At 40.4% G+C, this 22615-nt stretch overlaps 2 protein-coding genes across 2 annotated transcripts in view; one reads left to right on the top strand and one right to left on the bottom strand.

Annotated features, from left to right (window-relative positions):
• Positions 1–22615, top strand: part of NT5DC1 (5'-nucleotidase domain containing 1) — a 140368-nt gene that overhangs the window by 5326 nt on the left and 112427 nt on the right. The window contains exons 2-6 of the mRNA XM_032338777.1: positions 467–558; positions 1985–2056; positions 4030–4136; positions 9235–9314; positions 10760–10844. Of these exons, the coding sequence (XP_032194668.1) occupies positions 467–558; positions 1985–2056; positions 4030–4136; positions 9235–9314; positions 10760–10844 (436 nt within the window). The remainder of the gene's footprint in view (positions 1–466; positions 559–1984; positions 2057–4029; positions 4137–9234; positions 9315–10759; positions 10845–22615) is intronic.
• Positions 11873–19961, bottom strand: COL10A1 (collagen type X alpha 1 chain). Its single transcript, XM_032338774.1, has 3 exons — positions 19872–19961; positions 19188–19356; positions 11873–14772 (listed from the first exon to the last, which is right to left on the bottom strand). The coding sequence occupies exons 2-3, from the start codon at positions 19339–19341 to the stop codon at positions 12911–12913; spliced, it is 2016 nt and encodes a 671-aa protein (XP_032194665.1). The 5' UTR covers positions 19342–19356; positions 19872–19961; the 3' UTR covers positions 11873–12910.

Genomic DNA, 22615 nt, shown 5'->3' with positions numbered 1-22615 from the left:
ACTAAAACAACTTAGTGACAAGTTGGATGTCCTTTATTTATGGGAGAGTGATCTATGAACTGGGGAAGAACAGTGCCCCATAAGCACTGTCCACTAAGGATGGGCTGAGGATAGAGTAGTCAATAAGTTTATCATCGTGGTGATCTGTTAAAGAAGTTTACAAAGCTTTGTCAAGTCTTAATGATCTCCAACCCTTAGAATTCAGGAGTAAGACTGAGCGTTGTCCTTGGTTATAAAATTGTATACTGGTGGTCTAATTCTGCACTATGAAAAGACACAGTAGCTACCTGGGCTTCTCAGCAGTGGATAAATTGATTGCATTAAAGGGGGATTAAACTGCAGAACTTCACAGTTAGAGAGATTTCTCTCCCATCTGCCCCATGAGTAATTCCAGTAGGTTTTCAGGTCTGTGAAATTAGGAATGAATAGTGAGTTTTTTTTATTTATTCCTTTTTCTTATTTATAGCTCATTTATAATAGTTTTGCTCAGTTCCTGGTCAAGGAGAAGGGGTATGACAAGGAATTGCTAACTGTGACTCCAGAGGATTGGGATTTCTGGTAAGTTCTTTCTTTTTAAGGTATTCCTATTCCTTCTGATTCTCAAATATTGCTGAGTAAACTTCAGTGCTTCCTTTTCTGTGGAGACATAAATTGAAATGTGAAACTGAATCAAAGGACAAAAATGCCTTCTGTATTAAAAGTTTTATGTCTCATAAATCAAAGCCTTTTCTGCTTTAAATTAGATTTGTTTAATTAAATATGTAAATAAGCTAAAAGCTTATTGACTAATTTGGTATTTGTATATGGCTGAAGTTTGTCTTAAATTTCAGAGGTTATTAAGAACTGTCTCTAAAATTTACATTTTTTTATTAAAAAAATGTGCTTTATTGCCTTTCAAATATAGAACCATAGAAGAGGAAGAATCATCATGTTTTGAATAAGTGTCTGAACTGGAACATTGGGTTTTCTATAATTTGAATAGACATTACTATGTCTATTCTACTGCTTCCTCCTTTCCTGGGTTAGTTTTTTCCACTTCCCAAGGCTTGTTTTCTCTCTCTTCCTCATCTAAACGACTAAATAAAAATCCTACACTTAAACATTGCTCAGTTGAAAATTAATCATAATTCTAAAACATATAGAAACACATGCAGAATTAATTCTAGAAAAATGATGTTCATCTATTATATATTTCTGCAATATTTGGCTAGTACTTTTTGATGTATCCCTTTTCTAAAAAGAAGAAACAAATATTGTGTTTCTGACTCTGGTATTCTGATATTCTGGTATTCTGACTCTGGTATCTCCGTATTATGTTACTGACTCTGGAAATTTTACTGTGAACCAGAGTCAGTAAGCCTTCTAAAGTACCACATAATTTTTTGTTTAATTCTCTTGGTATTTGGTGGCCATTATACCTCCTTGCTTTTATTATTCATAATAATGAATCTGTTCCCACTTTTCTCCCCAAATCCCGCAAGTCTTTTACAGTGAGGAACCTAAACCTTAGTATTTGACTTTGTTTTAGTGGTTTTCAATAAGATGTACTGCCCAGGGGGCAAGTTTTTATAACCTGACCTAAATGGAGGCAATTTCTGAAGAGTATAGGAGAGACCCTGGATATATCTGGCAGTCTATAAATTTGGGCATGCGCATGTCTTATTTAATGAAAAATATTTTGTATATTTCAGCAGAGACATACAATGGAGTTCCCTTTTTTTTGTTCTCTTTAAGTTTTAAATTCTTCCTTTTTAAAAGCGTAAGGATTTTACAACCTAAACACGCCCTCATGACAGTTTCCTTTGCTCTGTGGATGGTACTTAATTTTAGGATTCTTGGCTATTTTTATTTGTTTGACTAACATATCATTCATGTGGGTAGAAGAATCCTTTTTTAGCATTGTTACTTTTTGAAAATATAGATTATTATTCCTTAGATTAGCTGAATCTATGAATTGATTGGTAATCAGACTTTTCTGTTTTAGTTGCAAGGGCTTGGCATTGGATCTGGAAGATGGGAATTTCATTAAACTTGCAGATAATGGCACTGTGCTCAGGTAATAAAATTTAGCTGTGAAGTCAGAACTTTTTTTCCGGGACACTTTATACAGCATTTGATCATTAAGGTACGGATTAAATAAGGTTATTATTTTTACCAATCAGATGACAGATCGTGTGCCTATGTTTCTTTGTATGAATTGTTTGAATGATTTAAATACAGTTCTGATAGGGGCGCCTGGGTGGCTCAGTGGGTTAAGCCTCTGCCTTCGGCTCAGGTCATGATCTCAGGTTCCTGGGATCGAGCCCCGCATCGGGCTCTCTGCTCAGCAGGGAGCCTGCTTCCCCCCCCCCTCTCTGCCTGCCTCTCTGCCTACTTGTGATCTTTCTCTCTCTCTCTCTCTGTGTCAAATAAATCAATAAAATCTTTTAAAAATAAATAAATAAATAAATAAATACAGTTCTGATAGCATTGGACTTAAAAGTCTAGCTCTTAAATTTAGCTCACCAAAAATATTTGCAGGAAATCCAGTAGAATTTTAATAACTTGCTTCATCTCATTGTCCACCCCTCCTGCAAAAGAGTCTGGGGATTATGTTGTGTTAGATAAGTACATAGTTGCCTGGAATAAACTTAGATTTCTTTTTATTAAGGAAGAAGGAGAAGATGGATGTTGAGTGGGGTTGATGGTCTCTGCCCATCTCTCCTCCTCTCTCTGTTTATCCAAATCTGTCTCCTGGGTGTAGGACTGATGTTGTATTTCAGCTCCTTCTGGAAGTTTTTCTAGTCGGTTCCAACCTTCACTGGTGTCCGTTTTTCACACTCAGTGCTGATTCCCTTCCTTCCCTCCCCTCCGCGTGTACCGGGCACTTTGAATGTTGAAGAGCAGGACCGGCAGTTGAGAAGCTGCTGCCACCGTTGCTCTGAGCCTTACAGGGGGTGCGAGGGAGGGGGCATCTGTTTCTGCCCCCAAGACCGATAGTAGAGGCAAGTCAACATGGTCACGACTCTGCAATTTGTGATTTATGTTAACGTGATCAGAGCTGAAGGAAAGAACTCTCAGCACGGATTATCCCTGGTGCATACTCTTCCTTCCGATACATCATTCTTTCTGCACAGTATAAACTCATGTTGTACCTAGACCTTGTCCTAAGGTTCAGATGACTAGAGCTGGTGTGGCCTCACCTCTTACTACTTTGTTATTCGTTTGCACATTTCTTGCCTTGGGCAACTAGGGCTAGAACTTCTGTATGTATGTATACATTTGTATGTACATATGCATACATACTCCATGACCTTTAACTCAACCATCAGATTCTTACAGTGTGCTTGGCTGTCATCAGTCATAGTTCAAAGAATGTAAAGCATTCTGCAGTTTGGGTTCTTTCTTTCATTGTTATGTCTGTCTCTCCTCCCTCTCGGTGTCCCTCCCCTGAGGTCTGACCCCCTCCAGGCAGTTTCTCCTGGATTCACTAGCTCATCTCCCTGATGCCTGCTTTCTTCCAGCAGAGCAGATTCCTTGTCTCATCCTATGTTCTACTCCAGATCCCTCCATCTTTACATGCAGCTTTCTAAAGCATTGTCCCCTTACAGAAAGGAGCCCATTTTGATTTTTCCATTTGTTTCCCCCTCCTTCTCCTATTGGTTCTCCCCGCGGCTGCCACCCAGTCTCTGCCGTGGTTTCTGATCATTCCAGTGAGACTATCTTCATCTTCAGAGTTAAACAATAACTTCTCAGGGAAGAGTTTTTCTTCTGGAGAAATAGTTTAGATATTATAGGTCCAGAGCAGCTAGCATGGGCCAGACCTCAGAGTGAGTTGCTCCTGATCACTTAATTGCCACGTGGTGGATGAAATGAACAAAGAACTTAAGGAAACGCCTTCTAGAGCCCTAAAGGAATAAATCATGTCGTTGAAAATGGAAAAAAAGAAAACTGGGTTCATTTTCGGGGGGACGACCCATAGCAAGGCCAGAGGGAGGGGGTAATCAGAGGAGGCGTTCACGAGCATTGTACCCCATCTCCCCGAACCAGGGCGAGCCACGGCACGAAGATGATGGCTCCCGAGGCGCTGGCAGAGGAGTATGGTGGGAAGGAGTGGAAGCACTTCATGTCCGATGCGGGAATGGCTTGCCGATCAGGTATGGCTCATGTGGGTCTGCGCCACCATGTCCGCCCCGGGGTCTGGGACCTTGAACCTGCAGCGTGAGGACAGGAAGCATGCCGTCCTTGCCTCCGGTTGGCCAGGATGCACAAGGGAGCCACCGTGGGTTGATGGGAATAGGGTGTGTTTTCCACACCTGTCTCGAATCTCTTTGGCATTGATTCTAATTTATTTTAGGTTTTGTTGATTCTCCTTTTACCTTCTTTTGTTCTAGAGTAAAAAGATTAGCACCTAGGAATAATACGTTTCTCAGTCATCTGTATTTTTTTTATTAGTTTATTACACGCTCAGTCCTTGCTTTAATTTCTCCATTACCCATTTCTCCTCACATTCATACTACCCACCTTTCTCATTTTCTTGAATTCTCTCCTTTACTGCCAGCTTTGCTATGTTCTATCTTCCGCCTTTCTCTTCTTTTCCCTTATTTTAAATAATTTCACCCATTTTCCCCCACTGTCTTTAAAGAAATTCACCATGTGTAAACATGAAAAGGTTTCTCAGAACGATTTGTAGACATTGATAAACATAAAGTAATAAGGAATGATTAAGACATTATTATAAACACATAGACCTTATTATAATTGTTGGTTTTTCATTTGTGCTAAATTTTTTGTGCCATATTCTCTCACACTACACTTTTGAAATGCACTCATCTCCTTCAGAAAACGTAGTAACCTGAGGAGCACCTGGCTGGCTCAGTCAGTGGAGCATGTGACTCTTGATCTTGGGGTTGTGAGTTCGAATCCCACATTGGGAGTAAAGATTACTTAAAATAAAATCCTAAAAAAGAAAAGAAAGGAAAATGTAGTAACCTGAAAATAGTTGGGAGTTACTCCTTATTACAATTAGGTTCGCTGTGTTACATTCATCACCTTTTGAGAGTTTGTATTGTTTTTGTCCTGAGATGAAAATGTCAAGAAATGGTTGCTCTTGGTAACCTAAGTTAAGAGGAAAACAGGTTTCACATTGGGGATCGAGGTGGAAGGCGTTCATACATCTCAAGTCCCAGTGGCTGGTGGCAGTTTAACGGGTGTCTGTAGCCTTTTACTCAGCTAAAAACAGAGAGCGGCCGTTGTCTGTCCAGAAGCAGGCAGTCGTAGATAACTTTTTCCCAGAAAGGCCAGGTGCGGAGCTAAGTGTTTCACTCTGACATCCTTTAGAAACAGTACTTTAAAGAACTAAAATATTTCTCAGCCAGGAAACGAACGTTCACCCAGGAGGACTGCCTGCTGCTCACCACTCTGTCCTCTGGAGAGCGCCCCCTCCTGGAGCCAGCGGCTTCCCTCTGGTCCCCCCGTTTACCCAGGAGCGCTCTGAGGAAGAGCTTGGAATTTACCTCCTCTTACTTGGGGTGGTTAGGGAGGTGTTTCCCGTTTATGTGCTCGGTGGTCAGGCGGTGGTGACACGTCACAAAGGCCTATTGTTTCTGCCAGATAATAAGCGAAAGCTTGATGCCTTCTTTGTGGAGCATAACAAATAGCATGGAGGACAAGGGGAGTTAGAGAGAAGGGAGTTGGGGGAAATTGGAGGGGGAGATGAACCATGAGAGACTATGGACTCTGAAAAACAATCTGAGGGTTTTGAAGGGGCGGGGGGTGGGAGGTTGGGGGAACCAGGTGGTGGGTATTATAGAGGGCACGGATTGCATGGAGCACTGGGTGTGGTGCAAAAACAATGAATACTGTTATGCTGAAAATAAATAAAATAAATACATTTTTTTTTTTTTAAAAAGCAATACTATTTTTTTTTAATCTGGAGACATAGAAAAGAAAAAAAAAATGGCCTGAGATTCCACAACCCAGTTAAACTTTGTTTACCTTAAAAAATATAATGTAAGCATATGGCTAGGAAATTTAAATATTATCGAAAAGAATAAAATGAGGAGTTAATTATCTCCAACCCCTGTTGTCCTCCAAAATCCCCTTTCCTTGAAGCTTATTTCTCAAAAGCACACGAAAGGGATCATACATTTCCTGCAGTGTGCCCTTTAACTGACGTCCTCGAGATTCTGTCACTTTAACACACACAGAGCCACCTGGTTCTGTGAAAGGCTGGTGTTCCCTGCCATCTGGTTTCATACGTCAGCCTGTTCAGAGTGCACGTTGGCATCGTGTCTGGTGCTTGGCCCTTACAAACAGACCTGCGGTAATGTTTGCACACACATACAGTTGGCTCTTTTGTAAGTTCCTAGAAGTGCGCTAAGGATATAGAGGTTTAAAAATTTTAGGGCAACCCTCTTGGCCCCCTCCCTCTTTGCGAGCTTTGTACTATCCCTCAATAAACTTTGCTTTGCTGCCTCCCAAAATAACATAAAATAAAATAAACTTTCGATCAGTAAGGCCAAATAAGGGCCTTTATTTAAGGAGAGCATTATGAAGTGCTTTCCCTACCAGTACATTTAGGGAATTTAAAGCACTGATGGGCAGAGACATTTTACTGACAGTTTATTTGACAATCCCTTTGCAAGTTGTTGCGTTGGCAGGAGTGTGGTTTTCTTTACCAGCCAGTCTGCAGAGGGCAAGTCCTTTTGATCTTTTCCCCCTTAAACTGGTAGATTATTCAGAAACAGCTTAGTATAGCGGAAAGCACAGGGCAGGTAGAGCCAGGTCATCCTGGATCATACTGACTCTGTTCCTTGCTGGGCAAAGTGATCTGGTCAGTTACTAAGCCACTCTTAGCATCACTTGGCTCAACTTCAAGTGAAGATGGTATCACTCATCGGCACAAGTGAGAACATTGTGCTATCATAAGTTGTTCTTTTGCCCTCAGTCATTCATGCGCCTCTGGTCTGTGACCAGTGAGAGCAGGCAGTCTGTGAAGTACGTAGTGTCGGCAGTGGCTTCTTAGGGAATGAGTTCTCAGTGGGCAAAGCTTAAGGATCTTAGAACTTGTTAGAGGCTTATTTTCTTGAACTGAGCTCACTGATCCCTTCATTGCCAGTGAGTTCTCTGCTCATTAGGAGGGGCGAGAAGCAAACTTTCATGGGGTACAGTCTTGGAGTTTTGGTGGAAGAAGAGGCATCGAGAGCAGCCTGGCCCAGTTTATACGTCAGGACTAAAGAAGTCTCAGCGTGCCCACACAGCGGTCATCCAGCCCACATTTTACAGTCCAGTGACTCAGCCCCCTTGGCTTCTCGGAGGGAGTCTTATTAAACCCCTGAGTTATTTGATTAGATCCCATCCAAGACTCAGGATCAGTATTTTAACTCTAACTGAATTTTGTCTGTTAATGGCCACAGAGGAAGGGGAAAGCAAGGGCACGTAACTGGCAGGACGACAGATCTCCTGCTGCCACAGCGCCTGGAGCAGCTGGCGACGCTGGTGTTGCAGGCCAGGAGATTAGATCAAGTGCAGGTCTGTGGACCTTGGGAAGCGGTGCCTACCATCCTGGTCTCGGGAGCCTGGGAGTGTTGTGTGGCCTTACAGCACGGCAGAATGTGGGCAGAAAAGCACATGGGCTGTGATCTCCCTTTTCCTCCTGATGCCTGGTTCCTCACACCAGCAGAGCCATCCTGACCTTTCTGAGGAATAAACAGTAATCTAAGATGTTCTACCAATAATTTCAGCTGTAAGAGTAAAAACGAGGAAGATATGCCAACCAAACTATTTTTAACTGCGGGAAAGGATATGTAAACTCACGTAGCCATTTTGTGAATTAACGGATGGAGAACTTTTGACTTTATTTCTTATACATTCTTAATAATTTGATATGTAGAAGTAAAGGGCATTTAATGACATTTAAAAGGATAGACATCTAGCCCCTGCAGAGGATTTTCTCCTGATTTACCTGTGGCACTCCCCCATTCCAAAAATCCATTCCACTGTTAGGTCATTCAGTCATTCAACAAACATTTGTTGAGTCCCTGCAGTATGCTGGATATTGAGCATAGTGGACGCTAGGGAACAAGACTGCTGTGTTCCATAACTTCATACTTAGCTTACAAATGGGAAGAAGGGAGTACTTGAAATCAGGCACTTACAGTATTGCATGCAACATTTATGACGTTTGAGGAGGTACTTTCTCACATTAAACTACAGTCTGGCTTCACCTTTGGTTCTGTTTGATTCCTCCTTGTACAAGGATTCCCTGGGGATTCTATGACATTGGGATCCCCCCAAAGCAGAGTGGTTGGTCCGGATCCTGGTATACAGGAATGAGATAGTGGAGAGGGTAAGCCGTAGAAGGTAGAAACAGTTGGAGCTGGATTCCACTGGATTTCTGAGAAGCACTGAGAATATCTCCCAGAGTTGTCGATCCAACGGATAGGAGCCTTCACTGGCCCCTAAACTTGAGGCTCTCCCACTGGCTCCTGGTTGAGGCTTGCCACATGAGCCACATGGACTCCACAGGCTTCTGGAGGGACTGAATGACACAGGTGTGCTTGAGGTGGGATGATGCCATTAAGCACAGCAGTGACTGGGCTCAAACATGAGCCAAAGGAACGCAATATGGGTCATCAAGGATCTGCCCAGGGACGGCAGATTCAAAAGAGACTTCTGCACCAGGAAGGGCTTAAGTTTAATTCCGTCCTAGGGTCAAGCAGAATAAATCAATCTCTCTCCTCCCTGAGATTCTACCGTGCCTGTTCTGTGCACCTGAGTTTATCCCAGATAAGTACACCATATCCCACATGATGTGATTTGTTGTTCTTGTTGCCTATTCCTCTCATCACCCGGGTTGTCCTCACATGAAACTGAAGGTGGACCAGCCAGCACAGATATGAGAAGGGCTGTTATGCAGATGACTTCGTGGTGCTCCAGTGTTAGGCTAATTGTCTTGAAATTCAGTGACATTGATAACATAAATTGTGGCTGTTTTATAATCCATTTCATAGTTAACATATAGTCTAGTTTTCGGTTTTACGTAAAATTTTTTTTCATAAGATCCTTGAATTAACTTTCTTATAGCTTAATCCTTCTTTAAAAGACAGTGAACGCCTGCAATAGAGCTATTCTGACTTGAAATAGAGGCCCCTCTAAGGAACCAGACCAAAGTCTGGTGTCTCTTCAGCCAAGTTTCTGTGTGTCACATAAATGAGCCATTTGTTCCCAGTGTAAAATTTTGTTCTTTTTTAGGAAAATACTATTTTTATGATAACTACTTTGACCTGCCAGGAGCGCTTCTATGTGCCAGAGTGGTGGACTCTCTATCAAAGGTGAGCAGGGACTCGTTTTTCAGAAGTTACAATAGGTATTCAGTCATAAATCAGAGGACTTAACTATATATGCCTTTTGGGTTGAGATTTTACTCAGTTTCCTCTTTCTGGTCTTGGAAGTGACTGAGGAAGGAAAACATAGAGAATTTGGTCAGATATCTTGGGAAAATTAAATAGCCCTGACCATTTTTCCCCTGAGGGATAATAAACCTCTTCTCCAGCAGGGGGTGCAAATGTCTAAAAGGAAAATACCTTACAGATGGAAAGAATATTTTCTTGGGTTTCATTAGCAGAATTTAAAAAAAAATAATTAAAGATAATTTTAAAAATCCCACTATCGTTAAGCACTCTAAATAATACAAAATCAAAAAAAATGAGATGAAGTTTTTAAGTTCCTCATTTTGAGCAGTTTGATATGTATAGACTTTGTACTATTTATGAAGATTGAATATATTATTGAATATATTGAATATACTTAGGAATATAATTATTATATTACTGAATAATAATATGATTATTATTAGATATATGGAATATACCTGTGAACAGACACCAATTTTATATCAGAATTACTTTTCAGTTTTGCTTATGTTGTCTTTGAACATCATAACGATCACATTAATAATAGAACATGGATAGTGGTTTTCTTTTGAGCCAGAATTAGTCATGTGTTTGCAAGTTTCCACTGAGCAATTATTTTATCATGTAGAAGTTATTTTTACATGAGATGGAGTCAGTTTTTCATCCATAGTGACTTCAGGCAAATGTATTAGTCTTCAGATATTCCCGAGTTTAATTAGGTACAAATGTCTAGTAGTTTGTTTTTGTTTAGGTAGAAGAACACTGGTTAATAATGGTTCCAAGACAGCAAGGCCTTGTGGGATTATGTATTTCAATGTAATGTTTATTTGCTTCCTGGTTTAAAAAAAAATCTAAATAAAAGTGGTTTATGTTTTGGATTTGGAACCTCCTTCATCTCTCCTGTAGAGATTTTCTACTCTTTTTTATTAAAGTCAGGAAAATGTGCACTGAATTCTAAAGTAACCAGCTTTTAGGACTTTAGGACTTGGGGCTTCTCAGCCCCATCGATGCCACGGGACAGAAAGCTATAACACTGTAAATTTACTCCTGTGTTTAAAATATATAATTTTTAGACTTCACACTGAGTAGAAATTTCTATTTTATTTGGGCTATACGAGCTATATTAATATTTAGTTATATGCATGTGTATATATATATCTGTAGCAGTGATTTTCTTGGAAGATCTTTCTTCTTAAAATCCCATTCCTAGAATGAGTTTTTTCATCTGTTATCTTTTCTAAAATATGAGTCCCATTTTTAGATTATAGCAATATTTTAATTGCTTGCTTTTTTTTCTTCTGTGCTTAAAAAATTATTACATGTGTTATTACATGTGTTAACATTTGGGATTTTTTTTTTTCCAGCGGAACAATGGTCAAAAAACATTTGATTTTTGGAAGGATATAGTTGCTGGTATACAACACAATTATAAAATGTCAGCTTTTAAGGGTGAGTAATGTGATGGGAGACTTTCTAATCGATGTTTGCTAAATGCTGTGCGGCTTGTGAATTTGTTTGAAGTTACCTATTTTGTCATGTTCCTCAATCAGGACTTCATTTTATCTAAAATGAAGTTGTTACTGCTTATATTTTAAGAGGTACTTTATTCATGTCTGCTCCATGGCTACAATTGCCTGTCCTCTGAGCTCTGCTCTCTCTCCCTGACCTGCCAGAAGGGGCGTTTCGTGGGTTCCCCAGAATGGAGTTCCAGCTGTGCTGTTTCCTGGCTCGGTGATGAGGATTACTCCCTAGAACCCTGGGCGTAGTAGCTATAGACAGGTAGGGAGAGTGAGAATTCCATTCTCATTGCTGGAAAACAGGACTGGTTGACTCAGAATGGGGCAGAGTCGTGGCCAGGCTGCACATCGGGTCTCACAGCTGCATCTCAGGTAAGGTTATGCGGAAGATCTCTAAGGCATACAGGGATGCTTTGTCATAGGTTACCTTGGGGACTCGAACCAGGCTGCCCTGAGTCACCCGGTGGACTGTTAGATGCTCAAGAACAGTGTTTCTCAGCTTAGAAAAAGGTTGCCTTTGATTGACATAAATTGCCTGCCTTCCTTTTAATGGTAATTTAAGTAATCAAAATAATCCTAAATATTGTGACTAAAAACATGTCAAGGCAATAAATAGCAACTGCCAAATATTTTTTCAAATTGCATATTTCTCTGCCACCTGCTTCTTTCCTTTCCTGAAGAAATCACTGCTTGGCAAGATTATCTCACTTTTCTGTGCCTGGTCACCGGCACACAGCCCTGGCTGGTAGGTCCCATGTGGTCCTCTGGGTGTCTTTTTGTAGCCACGTGGAGTGCTGAGGGGTGTGTGCGAATCCCCACCCCAGTACAGGGGAGTATCCATGACAACTGTAATGGCCACCCACCACTTTATTGTTTTATATTTATGAACTTTGTAAAGTGAAAAGCCTTAAAATAGTTGAGAATAGCAAATTGCTGCTCTCAAAAAAATTCAGCATAAAAATCTGTTGATGTTATTTTATTGCATTGTAAATAAGGAGTAGGTAAAACATGTCATGCTTTAATAAGTGAGGCACAGCTTAGAAGTTTTAAGCAGCAGTATAAAAATACAGTACAGAGCATAAATAAATCACATCTTTTCATTTCTAGCCAGATTTTGAAACCCTTGACATTAGCAATAATTTCACTAAAGTGGGAGGCTCAAGGTCCTTATGGCGATGTTCTGTAAACCCACAAAACCATAATCTGTTAAGACTCAACATGGAATTAAATCAAATTAATCACACTTGTATTAAATAAATAAACTAGGTTAGACACCCATTTCCAAGTTGTGCCGGGTATATAGAAAGCTTTTCTGGAGTCACAGAAAAATCTGAAAAGATTCATGGCTAAAGCACCTTGCATTTCAGATTTATTTTAACATCATCTTTTGGCTTTTTATTAGAGTTGTAAGAAGTCTGTGTGCACCTGTACATTTGAATAAATCTTGATGAAGGGGCCATGTAAGCCTTCAAGTAATGCACTATCAGAAAGATCTTAGAGTATATAGTGCCTTTTAAATTTGAATATTCAAGTATTTGAGTTCTATAAAGACATGATACCCTCTGAATGTTTCCTAGAAGTTCTCCTGTTAATCGGCTGATTAAAAAAAAAAATGCTGAATTTCCAAAATCAAATTTAACATAATTTAGTGTCACATTTCAGGGTTTCTTTGTGATCATTTAAATTTTTTAGGTTAGTAGGACTTTCAGGGTGAAATTTTTAAGTTCTGAAGGAGTTCACAGAACACTTTAAAGAGCCTTGGGACCGCTTACTAGAAATTCAGGAGGGCTTTCCCCTGTTGTTTACCACTGCAGCGCACTTTCTCGGGGTGGGGGGTAGAATTGGTTGGTCTGAAAGCTCAAATCTGTATTTGGAAAATCAAAATTCATCCCTTTTTTTTTTTTTTTTTTGGCCTACCTCCATATGCTTTCTGTGGGGCACGGTGGAGTTGGGGAACACCTTCTCAGGCCGAGTTACATGAGCTCGGCAGGTGCACGCTCACACCGGGGCCACCAAGAACCCCGAGAAAGAGGAGTGGACGTACTCCGAGGAGTACAGCCCGCTCGAGCCAGCGTTGGGCAGCTGCAGCCACACCTGGTCGTTCTCCGCGAGATCGAGTACGGCGCTCCCCGAAGCCTGATCTAGGTAGCCTTTGGTGTACTCGTCGTAGGTGTACATCACAGGGGCGCCGTTCTTATACAGGCCCACCCACACATGGGTCCCTTTCACATGCACGTGGTAGGAGAAGTAGTACGTGCCTGGTACGCTGCAGGTAAAGATGCCGGTTCTGGGGTCGTAATGCTGCTGCCTGTTGTACAAAATCTTATCGAATGGGATAGGAATACCTACAGCTGGGTAAGCTTTGGAGAGAATAACAGTGAAAGCGGACATCGGCATTCCCGTCACTCCCTGGCTGGCACTAACAAAAGGCCTTTGGCCCGCCTTTATGAAGCCCTCAGGTGGGGCTGCTTGGCCTGGGGGGCCTGGGGGGCCTGGGGGGCCAGGCTCTCCAGTGTGGCCTCTCGGACCTGGAGGCCCTGGTGGCCCAGTGGGACCATTGAGCCCCTTAGTTGCTACGCCCGCTGGCCCAGGAGGACCTGGAGTTCCCGGATCCCCTTTAGATCCGGGGAATCCTGGAATGCCCGGTGGCCCAATGGGGCCTCTGGTTCCTGGTATTCCAGGGGCCCCTCTTGGCCCAGTCTCACCATTGTGTCCAGGCATTCCCTTAGCTCCTGCTGGGCCCACAGGGCCTGGGAGACCAGGAGGTCCCCGAACTCCAGAGTCCCCTTTTGGGCCTGGTAACCCTTGGTTTCCCTTAGGACCACTGCTGCCTGGTTCTCCTGGGTACCCTGGTTTTCCATCTAACCCAGAGGAACCCCTTTCTCCCTTAGTCCCAGGGTGTCCTACAGGCCCCACTGGCCCCATCTCACCTTTAGGGCCGGGAATCCCTTGGTTGCCTGGCATGCCTTTTGGTCCTTGGGGTCCCGTATTTCCAGGGGGTCCAGTCACACCTGGTTCCCCGGGATGACCTGCTGGGCCTTGTTCCCCTTTAGCACCTGGACTTCCTGGAAGGCCAATAGGACCCCTTTGTCCCTTCAGGCCTGGCAACCCTGGTTTCCCGAAGCCACGAGCCCCTGGAGGCCCAGCTAGTCCTGGAGCCCCAGGGTGACCTTTTGTCCCAGGAACCCCTGGCTGGCCTGGGGCTCCGGTAGCTCCTGGCTTTCCAGTGCCTTCGGGTCCTCGTTCCCCAGGAGGACCTTGGGGGCCGGGTGGGCCCGCCGGTCCCCTCTCTCCTGGAAAACCCCGATCGCCTTTAGCACCTGGTTGTCCTGGAGACCCATTTTCACCTCTTTTTCCCACTCCAGGAAGGCCAGGTGGTCCCATGGGACCCTGAGGGCCTGGAAGACCCCTCTCACCGGGGCGTCCAGGAGCACCGTATCCTGCTTCCCCTTTCTGTCCAAGCACACCAGGTGCTCCCGGTGCACCCTTTTCTCCAGGAAAGCCCCTGGGTCCCGGGGCTCCTGCACGTCCTTGTTGTCCGGGTTTTCCCCTCACAGTCATTCCAGCTGGGCCGGGGATTCCGGGTGGCCCTGGTGGGCCCCGTGGTCCTGGTAAACCAGCCGGTCCCATATCTCCTTTTGGTCCAGATGGTCCTTTCTCCCCTGGTTTTCCTGGGAGTCCTGGCAAACCCGGCTTCCCAGTGGCCGATGGTCCCGGTGGTCCGGGCAGCCCTGGCTCTCCTTGGGGTCCGGGACTTCCGTGACCTGGTTTTCCTGGCGGTCCAGATGGGCCTGGGTGCCCTCGAGGTCCAGCGGGGCCTGGTGGGCCAGGAATACCTTGCTCTCCTCTTACAGATACACCTAAGAAACACGCCCGATACACATGCCCAGAGAGAGAGATGGTTAGTGATGACCTCACGCTGTCGGTCAGTCCATTTTGGCAGACTAGTCTTAAGTGGTTTCGGATCATACATTTTCTATTGTATGTAAAAACAGTGCCAGAGAGGATGGTTTCATAAGACCATGGCTCCCCTAATACTTTCAGTACACCCTCATTATCCAGGAAAATAAACTGGGGTTGAAGAATTCATCTAGAATAAGAGTGCAGTGGAGGTATTTACCCCATTTATTTTGGGAAAGTCATCTACCTCGAGAGGAAAGGGGAAAAAAGGTATTTGATAGAAAGGAAGAAAAAGACAAATGCAGAATAAATGGGAAAGTATTTAAGAACTATGACAGTTTTCTCTCACAAAAGCTGTCCTGTAAGATATCTGGTGAGAAAATCTGCCCTGGCCTACCGAACACAGTTCAGATGTAGGTTGATTTTTTTCACCCTCGGCACATACCGTGAGCTCCTATACCCTCTTTTCATTGACTTAACACAGCAGCAAAGAGAACTGGATCCAGTGGGCAGTGTATATAAAATAGTAGGTATATAAAATAGCATTAAAATGCTTATCTAAAGTTTTCTTTGGTTAATGCACATAGTTATTATTGATTTCATAGAGGTATGGGACCATTTGAACCAGGTACTTCTACTGATACTATGAATTCAGTTCAGAAAAGGCTCATTCACTGCCTGTGATGGGAAAAGGGCTCTTGGACCACAAGTATGCGGAGCACAGGACGCATCTTACAAGAGCTTCAGTTATGAAGGGAGTAAAACAAGTGTCCCTGGGATAAGAGGTGTCCAGTGTTTTGGTTTTAGTCGTTCAGAGGTGGGCATTAACAGAGCATTCTGGTATTAGGATATATAACTGGGAAAATACTCTCATATCAGAGGATCTTTAGGCAGCAATTATTGTATGCATCTATTATGAAATAGTCTTTTCTTTCTCAGAGAAATTCTTTAACTGCTAGCAAAAATGGCAATAATTACATATGATTGCAATGTCTATTTGCAGAACTTATATTAAAATCATTTTGTGTTTAATAAGTCTTCAAGAAGACAGCTGGAATGCCTGCCTATACTATTTAAATTCTTTTACTGTTGGAAAATGGTTCGTAGTTATGGTAGATTTAGCAAATGGCATAGTTAATGAATGGTTTGGTCAAAACCCCGAGAATGACTTATGGCTGTGACTTTTGAGCCACATGTTTTTTGTACAAAAGTGATTAATTAATATACTTAAACTTTATCTAAATCTTTAATGGCTTTAGAAATCAGAGTGAAGACTAAATTGGAACTAATATTAAATGAATTACAAATTTAAAAAACCAAAAAAGAATTATAAATTGCCTTTGAAAACATATGCTTATGGGTATGGTTCATATTAACTGTCAATTGTTGGTACATTATAATACTTTAAAACATCTTTCATATTAACTGGCATGTAAGAAGTAGTCAGCCAATAGTAGTTGCTAATATTATTCTCTTGGGTACTCATATTTGAAATAAATTTGGTGACAAATGAAATATACAGCAGAATCATTAAAATAGGTAAGCTAAAATAGGAAAATTATTTTAGACTTGGGTATTTATACTTTGTACTAATTAGAGTTATTACATTTCATTTTGTAAATATTTAAATGTATGGAACTTTATTCACTCATGGGTTTTCAGAAAATGACATCAGGAAGAAGACTCTGAGAAAGTTAATTCGTGGAAAATATCTCTCTCTATAAATATACACACACACACACATATGTAAATATATGTATATCATTGATTGACTTTCTAGTGTACATACCTTAAATGTCTATAAGTATAAAGAGGTGTAGTACATTACAAATAGAATAGATGAATAAATAGAAAATAAAATAGCACTTTTTTTTTTCAAATGCAAACTATGGGGTTTACTTCAGAATCTTATTCTGAATCTCCTAAAGATCTTATCCATACTAAAAATCATTTAGTCTGGTTGGAAATCTGTTTAACTGTTAAAATAGGGAGGAAAAACAGTCTTACTGAAAATGACTACATAGTGGGTTGCCTGGGTGGCTCAGTCGGTTAAGCATCCAACTCCTGGTCTTGGCTCAGGTCATGACCTCAGGGTCATGAGATCGAGCTCTGTGCTCAGCTTGGAGTCCACGTAGAATTCTTTCCACCTCCTCCACCCCCCACCTTACACTCTCTCTTTTTCAAAAACAAATGAAATTTTTAAAAAATGAAAACAACTCCATAAACCACCATTTGAGGCTGGAAGTCTGAGGATAGGGTGATCTCAGTCACTTGAAATGTTGCCCTCAAAGGTCCTCCACCTCTTGATGCAAGAAAAAATGAATTCTATTGTGTCTTTAAGGGATAGCCCCTGTTTGTTGCTTGCCAATGGGGGGGGAGAGGGGATGAAAGATTAGGGTGGTATCATCCTCAAGGAAAAATGATTACCTAGCAAAGAAGTTTCTGAAATGCCCAGAAATTAAAATAGTGGTCGATCGTGTTAGAATATGGCACCCATGGAGCCACCAGCTCTGCATTCCTTTGCAGCATAATTTGGTGTGTTTTGGCTGAGCCCTCTTTGAACCTGTGTTGAACAAATGGGCCCAGGAATTACACAGGCACTCTTTGTATTTCTGTTAATAACCTAATGCTATATGTGTATACATTGTAGACTTTCTCTTTTAGTACATTAGTGCCTGCCAGTGAATGATGATGTACTTGAGTTTCCACCTTGTATCATCAAGTAGAGACTGTATGAATTTAGCAGTTGAAATGCAGCTTCTAAGCTTTTCATTTGTTAGTAAGATACATATTTTCATTTATTTTGCAGAAGTAGCCAAGATAATGCAGTACAGTAAGATGGGAAAACAGAAACATTTTTAACCGTCTACAAGGGGTACATTTGATTTTTAACTCAAGGTGGTTTCATATGATCTTGGTAAACTACGAAGAGTCTGAATTTGTGAATATAGAGATATACCCAGTGATGTCTGTCGTAGCATTTCACATGAATTGCCATTCATTGCTTCAAGGAAAGTAGCAGGTTTCTTTTGTAACTTTTCTCTTTCTCATATTTTATTTGTATTTTGAGACATTCGGGAGTTTTTGTGACATACCTCTGCATTTATTTTTAAACATTAAGCTACCTTTCATGAAATGTTTTAAATTTCATCTTTCTTTTTAAGAAGACAATCCTGTATGTTTACTTTCTTGAACATGGTTGTCTCCAAAAGCACTATTTTTAAAGTTTATGGCAAATATCCTTAGCGTTATTTGCAAGGTAAAATATGTAACTATAATGAAAAAATACTAAGGAAAGGAAACTTGAATCTTAAAATCAGTTCAGATTATGCAGTTAGATTCAGTAGATGTTTTTCAGGTAGTATGTGCCTGATGTCATTCAGTGGAATTAGTGAATGAGAAACCCTAATAACTGCCCTTCCTTGAGGATCTGTTAGGAGTGTGCGTATACATTTTCTCAGTTCTCTTCACAATATCTGAGAAAGCTGAACGGCTGGGGAAAGATTCAAGAACAAAGCTAAAACCTATCTAAGGCTAGCCCTCCGTACTACCACAGTGTGAGGAAGTCGAGACGTACGAGTAACACAGCTAATACTTGCATACTTTACAGGTAGTAACTCACTTAAAATTCCTAACAGCCCTTTGAGATCGCTGCTGCTGCTTTTTTTATGAGTGAGGAAACTAAGTCACAGAGAGGGTGAGTAACTTACTTGAGGCCCCACAGTTAGTACACGATAATTAAGTCTGTGTATTTGACAGCTAATCCATACAAAAATGTATAAATGGGGGGTGCCTGGGTGGCTCGGTGGGTTAAGCCTCTGCCTTCGGCTCAGGTCATGGTCTCAGGGTCCTGGGGTCAAGCCCCACATCAGGCTCTCTGCTCAGCGGGGAGCCTTCTCCCCCCGCCCTTGCCTACTGCTCTGCCTACTTGTGATCTCTCTCTCTCTGTCAAATAAATAAATAGATTTAAAAAAAAAAAAAAGTATTTAGATACCTAAACCTGTTCCTCTCGGTATAATTGGCAGTTATTTCTCATTAAGATTTTAAACTTAATTAATTTGTTTTGGATCCATATTTCTCCCTCATGGTTGGTTATTTGTGCAGAAGCATCAATGGTAGGAAAAGCTTTAAACATAAAAGTTCTTAATTTTCTTCAGGTACATCTTTCTACTCTACTCACTGTGGAAAGGATATTAATGTACTTGAATAGTCTTGCTTTTTCCATAAATCATTTTGCTTTATTATTTTGGACAAACTCAGGAGTTTGAAGATAATTTAACACCAAGTAGAGTTTAAAGCATTTTGTTAAAGAGATCATTAAGATTGTAGAAAGCAGTAACCAGTTAGTTAATGCTGCAAAATATATAAAGTTTACCTTTACTCTTTATGGCATAGGGAATGAAGAACTGGGTCTTGGTGTTGGGTGGTGGGCCTTTTATGCCTGTAGGTGTTTGGAATCGCTCAGAATAAAATCCTCCATGAACCAGGTTCAAGAACATTAGCAGCAAAAGGGCTGTTTGTGGTAGCATGTTCTCAGATGGCGTCTGAAAAACAGAAAAGAATCATTTCTTGTTATTGACCTGTTTTATTTGTCTGTAGTTGAACACGTGAATTCTTTATTTCGTTAACTACCTTTTTTACCTTATCCTTTCTGTTTTTAATATATTCCATAAACCAGAATTAGAAATTTTTAGTTAGATGAATATATGACTTAGTTTTTAGTGGAAACCACATTCAAGTAATCCAGTAAAACTAAAGTGACTTTTGAAGAAGAAATACAGAAACTATAATTAGATACCTGTATTAATAATTTAAGATCTTTAACATAGGTTGAAATATCCAGCAGTTTCAAAATAAACTAAGTAGGACATAATTTTACGAATATGGTTTTATTAGAACTATTTTCTTATAGAGACTAATATGGATTGAACTTTCTGAGTACACTTTAGTGGAAGGTCACTTTTTTTAAATGACAAAAAAATAAAGAGTTGATTTATTGAGGCCCGTTTCCAAACAAGCTACCATGGAAGTCCACCAGAACATCAAGTCATAGACTTACCTGGGTGCCAGGAATTCCTGGAGATGGTTTCTTGGCAGCTTTCTGAGCCCTCCTGTGGCCAGGTGAGCAGTGCAGAAGGTACCTTCTCCGGAGCTGACCTGCCATATTTATACTGTTTCTCCCTTACTTCTTGAGGTTCCCCTGAGTTTAAGCTCCTCCCCTGAGAGGTGGAGAGTACTAATTATAGTGGAAAGTTCTATTGGGCAAGCATACAAGATCAGGTTGGGCTCTCTTATTTTCTTATTGAAAAATAAACTCTTTGTCTTCAATATATATTAATAGTTTTAACCATGCAGCACCTTTTTCTGAGTTTTATTTTAGAAGTTATTACTCAGATGTTTAGGTTGGTTCATAATGGGATGATAATACCCCCTTTGTGTTTCTGAAAGCACATTCTTATGTTATTTGGTTGAAAATATTTGGTAGTATATTAAAGTAGGAGAGGAAGTCTTTTTGCAGAGGGAGGGGTGTGGATTTAAACCATCCTCTAAGTTCTTCAAATATGACATAAGGCCCTCAATGTTTCCATTAATGTTCCTAAATTTTTATGCAAATAGCTAACTCCAATTCTTAGAAAACAATTAAAATGTAGGTATGTTGTTTTATGTCTTGAGATTTTAGTGTAAGTTCTCAGAAGTTAGTAAGATAAATTTTTAATATGTTAATATCTACTTTAATTTTTATATATTAAATATTTTAGTTTTCAGACAGAGGCAAGATATCCATGAATTTGATAATAGGGTTAGGAATATAATTACCATAAAGGATTTGGACTCTTTATTTACGATACAACAGTATGTTCAGTAAATAGCTTTAGGTGTTACTGCTTAATTTTGGATTTTACTTTAGAGTTGTAGTATAGATTATAGATGGCAAAAGCCTTAACTGATGATATCATATTGTGTCTATTGAATAAGATGGTTGTGTTCATTTCAGAAGAAAAAAATTCCTCGAACTTTGCTTTCAGCTTTTAAAAAAAGTATCAGTGGTTTACCTTACAGTTTCCTTCAGGAATCTTGATTCAGCCCAATGAGAAACATTTTTCCCCCAAAGATGAAAGTAAACCTTTTCAATTGTCATTTTCAGTGCTTAGAATTTTTAACAATATTAGGAGACTCTTAAAAGTCAGTTTTCAGGATCCTAAAAAATATCTAATACAAACAGGAAGTTGGGAGACTAAATTTTGTATCTTATTTAATTTCATTATTTTTGGAGCTAGTGAAATCAACTGTACAGGTAAAGTAGGTGAGAAGGAAAATTCCGTAACAGGCATAGATACAACCTTTTTAAAACCTCTGCAGAATTAAAGTAGAATGGTTTCAGGACTGATTGATAACTGATGTAAGTTAGTGTTTGGCCACTAACTTGGATGAAATAAAGGTTTGTTTTTTTTCTTGTCCCTTTTTCCTGTCCTGAATATAATTTTCTGTATTTTGTTAGATTAAGCCTTTATAGAAATATAAATGGATAGCTCACCTCACTGACTGCCTTTCTCCTAACTCTCCCTTTTAAACCTACCATTGGTTGCCGTGTTTAAAAATCTTTACCATCCTATATGTCTCTATGTAATATTCATTGATAGATATGAAATGTGATTTTTGTATCAGCTCACATGAACAGGATAATTCGAAAATTTATATTCTAATCATTTTTCATCCCTTGAAAAAGTGATTTTTGTAATTATTATATATGCTCTGCTTTTGTAATTATTATATATGCTCTGCCTTGCCTATAAGATACCGCAAAGGATTAGTAAGAGAAATGGCTGCCTTCCGTCTACTTACGGTTCATTTGGATAAGTTTTTGAAAAAGTAGGTGAGGTTACATGGATGCCCTTGAAGGCTAGCCTGTAGACTTCGGGGTTTTTTTGTTTCAAATTTGTTTTAAAATGAATTATTACAAGTACATATTCTAGTATTTTTGTAAGTATATGTGGATACACACATACACACACACTTATTTATAATTGAGACTGTTACCCTGTTAGATTACGTTCATGTGAAAGTACAGATTAATTCTCAGGTCTTTACACTGTGCACCTGTGTAGACCGTTTATTTGTCTGTGGATACTCCAGCTATTTCCAGAGCTTCTCACCTCAAATTCTCTAGGTGTCTGTTACACAATGAAAAGTTTGGGCTAGGCTTCCAAGCTCCTCCCAGCTTTAAAATTAGAGCATTCTGTGTTGGAGGTATTTTGCTGTTCCCCATGGTGAGACAGTGGGCTTGGCTCCATTTAGGACTTACTAGAGACAAAGTCCATACCAGATGCTCAGATGCCTTCTTTTGGGGATATGTAAATACATGTGGCTATTTGTCAATCTATATACCCCGTTTAACTTTGGAAAATGTGGTGTCTTTATTGGATAAGGCTTGGCCATTCAACCCTTTTTGCAAATAGTATACTTATTTCAGCACAGGGAATCTGACTGCTGTTTGCTTTGTTAGTCACATAAGAAGCACTGTCTCGTCCAAAACAGATTGTAGAATCAGAATATTTGCTAGCCACACCCCACCCAATTGTGTATTTAAAACTATTTTTATTCTAGGAGTTTACTTGTAGCAGTTTGAAGTGACTAGTCTGTGGCTTTTGGATGAAAACCCATTCCACTTAAAACAGAAAGCCATGCTCTCTCAACTCAGTAACCTAAGTGCATTTTTATAATATCAAATATAAATGTTTTTTGCACATCTAGCATTTAGCTGTTCTAAGCTTACCTGTTCATTTTCACTAGCCAGGATCAGTG

Source organism: Mustela erminea, chromosome 4 (genome assembly GCF_009829155.1).
Source record: "Mustela erminea isolate mMusErm1 chromosome 4, mMusErm1.Pri, whole genome shotgun sequence".
NCBI classification, from domain to species: Eukaryota; Metazoa; Chordata; class Mammalia; order Carnivora; family Mustelidae; genus Mustela; species Mustela erminea.
The sequence above is the reverse complement of the archived record's forward strand: the minus strand, read 5'-3'. Positions and strand labels throughout refer to the sequence as shown.